This window comes from Seriola lalandi, unplaced genomic scaffold (genome assembly GCF_002814215.2).
Source record: "Seriola lalandi dorsalis isolate HSWRI2012SDOR001 ecotype SW California unplaced genomic scaffold, Sedor1 jcf7180002054686, whole genome shotgun sequence".
In the NCBI taxonomy this organism is placed as follows: domain Eukaryota; kingdom Metazoa; phylum Chordata; class Actinopteri; order Carangiformes; family Carangidae; genus Seriola; species Seriola lalandi.
The window spans coordinates 164,518-170,674 of record NW_019525239.1 but is presented as its reverse complement, the minus strand read 5'-3'; the positions used below and the strand labels follow the sequence as shown (position 1 = coordinate 170,674).

Genomic DNA, 6,157 nt, shown 5'->3' with positions numbered 1-6,157 from the left:
CTCGGGGAAGCCGGTATACCCGCCGAAACGCCGTCCATTTGTCGAGACTTTCAACCCTTCCTGTCGATCTTCGGATCCACATATGTATGTGAGCAGCTATTCTCCACTATGATTCATGGGATGAAAGAGCCGCATGCGGCTCCGGAGCCGCGGGTTGCCGACCCCTGGCCTAGACCTCTGAAAGTCAATGACCCTCTCCTTGGTCTTGGAGGTGTTCAGAAGGAGGCAGTTCTTGTCGCTCCGTTCACTAAAGGCCATCGTCAGATCCCTGTACACCTCTTCCTGCCCGTTCCTGATACACGCCACAATACCTGTGTCATCCAAGTATTTCTGGATGTGGGAAGACTCAGAGTTGTATTTGAAGTCTGCCGTATACAGGGTGAACAGGAATGGAGCCAGAACAGTCCCCTGTGGAGCCCCAGTGCTGCTCATCACTGTCCCGGCACACAATTACCCAGCCTGATGTACTGTGGTCATGTTGTCAGGTAATCCACAATCCAACCCCCATCCATTCTAGCTTGTCTTTATGAATGGGGGGTTTGATGGTGTTAAATGCACTTGAAAAATCAAAGAACATAATCCTCATGTAACCACCTGGCTCATCAAGTAAGAATGTGCCTGGTGGAGCATGTAAAGGACGGCATCATCTGCTCCAATATGTTCTTTGTAGGCAAACTGTAGGGGATCTAGTGAATGTTCAACCCGTGGCCTCAGAAGGTGGAGAAGTAGCCGCTCCAGGGTCTTCATGATGTGTGATGTGATGGCTATCGGTCTTTAGTCATTTATCTCAGCCGGATATCCTACTTTAGGTACTGGAACAAGACATTATGTTTTCCACAGGACCGAGACCCTCCCTGTTTGTAGGCTTAAGTTGAAGATCCTCTGGAGAGACTCAGCCAGCTGGGGTGCACAGTCCTTTAACAGCCTCAGACACGCACCATCCGGTCCTGCTGATTTTCCTGGGCGTAGCCTCTTGAGCTCTGCCCTCACCTCCTCCGCTGTAAAGGACAGGAAACTTTACCCCAGTGTGGAGGGAGTTGTAGCTGCAGTGTTAGGTTGTGAAGGAGATGCCGTAGGAGAAGCTGCAGCTGAAGCAGTGGGAGAAAGAGCAGGGGAGGCTGTGTCAAACTCACTGTGCTTCCCTTTATACTCAGTGATGGTCCTCATCCACTTCAACACCTCTCTGGTGGTGTTGTGCTGCAGCTTCCTCTCTACTTTCCTTTTGTAGTCCTCCCTCGCCTGCTTTAATCTCCCTGAAGGCCTCCTTTTTCTGGTTGAGGAGGGTTTTGATGTTACTGGTGATCCAGGGTTTGTTGTTTGGAAAACAGTGTACAGTCCTTGCTGGTATTACAGTGTCAATACAGAAGTTAATGTAGTGTGTGGTACATTCAGCCATTCTATGAAGGTCAGGGTCCTTGCTGTAATCATTTTCCTGTGACTCCAACAGGACATTTCAATCTGTGCACAACAGTCTTTTAAAGACTCACTGGCCTCACTGGTCCAGTTCCTGAATGAGCGGGTGGTTGCACCCTCCCTCAGTACAAAGGGCTTGTAGGAAGGCTAAAAAAACAGATTGGGATATGATCTGCCAAGTGGTGGTAGGACTGAAGCTGTGTAGGCCTCCTTGACATTTGAATACAACAGATCAAGTGTCTTATTTGGCCTTGTGGGACAGTCAACATACTAAGTGAAGCCAGTCAGGTGAGAGTCAGTGACATGGTTAAAAATTATTTATTATATAGCAATGAATGCATCAGGGTGCTGGGTCTGTACTCTCATGAATGGCGCCACACCCGACTGCAGGCTCTGCTTGTGGTTGAATGTAAATAATGATGGTGACGATGTAAGAGAACTCTCTTGGTACATAGTATGTTCTACACTTTACAGCCAGGAGTTCTTCCTTCTTGTACATTATTTTCTCCATCGTCAGACGAAACAACGACGTAGAATAAAAAACATCAATCGATTAAAAAATATACATGGTTTTTCCTGCATAGAGAATTAGGAGGCAGCCACCTCCGTCAAATATTGTGTGTCGTCTCCGCCTCTCGATAAAATTCTCGTAGGCCTACTTGCTTTCTTGGTACTCTGTGGATTTGACGTTAGTAACTGTAATTGCGGTTGTACCCCACTACGACAATGTAGTGACGCTGTATCATAATCCATGCATCAAGCATAGCCATCCGAATTTACCAAATGGATTTTCTGCCAGGGACACAATTTGTCCCATATTTTCATTCATGTTATGTCCTCAAAGTGCTGTGAATAATGTATTGTCAAGTAAAACCAAACCAGTTGCAGCCTAGAGATGAATTTTATCTATCTAATTCATGTTACTGACGAGATCGACTAATGTGTCAGGACTGAAAGTAGGCCTAGTTCTCAGACACAAGTGGAAGGTGGAGGAGAGGATCAGAGCGCGAGAGAGAATTCAAGGCGAGAGTACCAAGTCTTTAGGAGTGTATTAAAGCCGATGTATATTTATTTTTATTTTACGACCCCCACCCCCCCAGTCGTACGCCTTAGTATGAACCCCGCTTAATTTTCGGCCAGGAAAAACCCTGATATACTAATATATACAAATATATTGCAAAAAAACTTGCTGCCACTTGTTGCCAGTGCATCATTTGAAACAGCCAGTATTTTGTCATTTCAGTTTGCCTCCATTTTATAATGTCTGGCATTTCCATTAAGGTATTTTTTAGATGCAACAAACAGGTGGATGAAAAGCACTTCATGTCGTAGCTGATTTCCAATGATTCTACAATTTAACTAAAAATGAAATCCCTAGTTTAGCAGCATCTTCCCTTAGTGTATAAACCTTGTGTTTGTATGTCCCTCAGATGGTGGAAGCTCATCTCCCTCAGTCGGTGAGGGAGATCCTGATGTGGACTGTGGATTTCTTCAAAAACAACCTCCTGAGCTGGATTCGGGAACATGGAGGATGGGTATGTCTTATTCCATCTTTCTTTCAGATCACTTTCCTCTATCATGTCTGCTCTATGTGTGCTCACTGGAATGTTGTAAGAGCACTGAGATTTTTGGTCATTTAATCTCTACTTTTTATAATATGATTATACAGAGATTATATAGCAGATTAGATGATATATATTTATTTAATTTGTTTCAGTGTAATGGAGAGTTCTGTATGGTATGCAGGTGCTATTCACAGAAGTCAGTGATTGATGATATCTGATATGGCAGTGGGGATAATGTAAGCCTGAGCATTAGGGGGAGATACCCACAGATAAGTGCTCTGTCATTTTTAATTGCTGCCGAAATTGATTGTTATTAAATTAGATTTTAATATTAAATTTATTAAATTTCAGTGAATTGTGCTTTAAAGGCACAGTATGTAACTTCTGTTGCTAGAAGTCTCTCAACTAAACCAACAACAAAAGACAGCGTTGGGTGACATAGTAATATAGCATGGGATCATGGGAGTTGTTGTTTTCACCACCATTGCCATCAGTTTCTCCTGGTTTGGAAAGGACAAAGGACATTCTGATGAGTGTGCGTGTGTTCATGTCCACAGATCAACAGTTTCTCAGAGCTGGCGATGGCTTCCATGCAGAGCATTTCATTCATGAGCTCTCAGAGAGTGTCGCTTGTCATCATCTTCATTGCCGGCCTGGCTCTTGGAAGCTTCATCACCTGGAAACTGACCAGATGACTCTTGAGGCACACGTGCACACTCACATACACACCATAATGATAAGACTGTAATTTTTTTACTTGAGGGTTTATCATTCTGTCCAGATGCCATCATGTCCTGATCACTTGATAAGATGGTAAAATGGTTTAAACATATGCTTGTAAATGGGTCTCACACAAACACTCCACTTTTCTACTTTTCTAATGTTATCTATGCAAAACATGAAAACTTGAAAGAGACAACCCTGTGTCAAAGATAGTCACATATTTTCATAATCATCAAAGACGTACCGTATCATGTTAAAGAGATACTCTGCTTTCAGAGTAATTATGAGACTGAAAGGGGTTTAATCATTCCTCCCTTTCATACTGGCCATTAGTAATGTGTGTTATCACAGTTATATCTGCAGCACTGCAGTTAATCCAGTCATAACAATTAACATTCTGATTAACAGCTGATGGATTGCGTGTGTGTGTGTGTGTGTGTGTGTGTATATATATATATATATATATATATATATATATATATATATATATATATATATATGAGGAAATCATTAATTGAACTCAGTTGAACACGAATTAGATTCTGTGTTTGGATGCTGCACTCATTATGATTTATTATTTATCCTGGGCAGCAGCCAAATGTTATTATGAGCTTTTAAACCTTTTGTGTTTAGGAAGAAGAATTTAAATGTCAGACTGTTTTCAGGCTGTTGTGGAAAAACCTGCTGCCATTTTCATTTAACTTTTTTTAAAAACTTTTACTTTAAACAAATGTTTGTTTATCTAAAAACAGCCTTCTTCTGTGTAATATGTAACCATATCACCACATGTATTATCCCACAGAGAAATAATAGTGTGATCGGGGGTCTCTAAATGGTGGAAAATTATTGGTTTTGATGGGTGGTGGGTGAATGATTCACACATATATGTGGATCAGTGGCGATTGCTCCCTTTTTGATTGACAGCGAAATGAGCGAATCAGCGATCTTGAAGTATAAGCATCCACCGGAGCAATTTTCAAATTTTTCATTCCGTTGTTCGGAGTTGATCTGGAGACGTCACTGATCCTCAGCGACTTTGTCTTTGTTAAAAACAACTAGTGTTGTGTTTGGCGATTCTCTTCTGTCACTCTGCGAATTTACATTTAAATAAACGGACACATTTTATGATGTAGGCCGAAAATGAGCTTCCCCTCCTTATAAGACCAGCAACCACCCACTGATGTGGGTACAGATGACATAAGAGCCGCACATCACTACTGGCCATTAAGAAATCCCCTCCTAATGTACTTTCAGTGTAGTTTTCTTTAAACCACGCCAGTAGAAATGTCTGAGCAGTGAAATCCATTTATGAGTGGAAGTACATTTACTTTTATTGAATAGATTTAGTACTTCCCTACTGCACTGAAGCTTTAGTGCTGTTCCTCACTTGTTGCTTTGGATAAAAGCATCTGCCAAATGAATAAATGTAAATTTACTAACAGATACTGTCATGAAACCAGACATGAAAATTGCATGGTTTATTGGATTGTCGCCATTTGTTTTTTATTCTTTTGTCTTTTTAGTCTTTGGAACGTGGTCCTGTTAAAGTGGTAAAATCATGGTGCAAATATGAATGCCTACAAGAATCCCTTTATTCAACTGTTTTAGGGGTTTGTCAGTTTATTTGCACAAACACAACAGTTATTTGTGACTACTGCCTTAATGCAGTCTCTGTCTTGATGCCATGTCCTGATATATGAAGTCCAGACAATATCCAATGAAGGAACCTTAGAACTCGTTCGTGAGTGAACGGTCAATTTTCACCAAAGATGGAGACAAAAATAAAAAACAAGGGTATTGCAGGACTGCCACCTTAAAGCCTCAATCTGTCAGATTTATATTTAAAGTGAAAGAGTGCTCCTTTGTTCTGGCAATTTTATAGCAATAGCAGTTAAATATATGAACCGAGTTTACATCAGTGCTGTTTTGAATTCATGTAATTATTCAGTGTTAATGTTTTGTCATTTTGTAAGAGAAAAAAAACAGACTAAGAACAGAATTAACATTGCTTTATTTTCTCAAAAGTAGTAGCTAACGTAAACAGCAATATTTCTTAAATCACTTTTATGGAATATAATTGATTATTGAAATATAAAATAAATAAAAGAAACAAAAAAAACATTGTTCTGAACAGATCACTAATATAGACTGATTTTGTAATGATGGAAATGTACAACAGATGGAATAAACTGATTTACCCCACCCCCGCTCGGATTGAGTCTAAAATTAATGAATGAATGAATTTCAGAATAACAATAGCACCTATAACAATCACCTGGCTAATGGTTACTGTTCATCATTAACCCATGTTGGTATAATTTTGTGTGTAGCTCCAGGCTGCAACATACAAAACATTTTCAGGTAAAAGAAGATGAACTATGAGCCAGGCGGTTGAAAACTTTTGCAATATGTTTCGTCAGATTGATCGTGATCCACCCTTACATTGCATAAGACTT

At 40.5% G+C, this 6,157-nt stretch overlaps 1 protein-coding gene across 1 annotated transcript in view; it reads left to right on the top strand.

Moving 5' to 3' along the window:
* LOC147818157 (uncharacterized) overlaps positions 1–5,903 on the top strand; it is a 9,294-nt gene extending 3,391 nt beyond the window's left edge. The window contains exons 4-5 of the mRNA XM_087178395.1: positions 2,825–2,948; positions 3,536–5,903. Of these exons, the coding sequence (XP_087034521.1) occupies positions 2,825–2,948; positions 3,536–3,673 (262 nt within the window). The 3' untranslated portion in view covers positions 3,674–5,903. The remainder of the gene's footprint in view (positions 1–2,824; positions 2,949–3,535) is intronic.
* Positions 5,904–6,157: the final 254 nt, after the last annotated feature.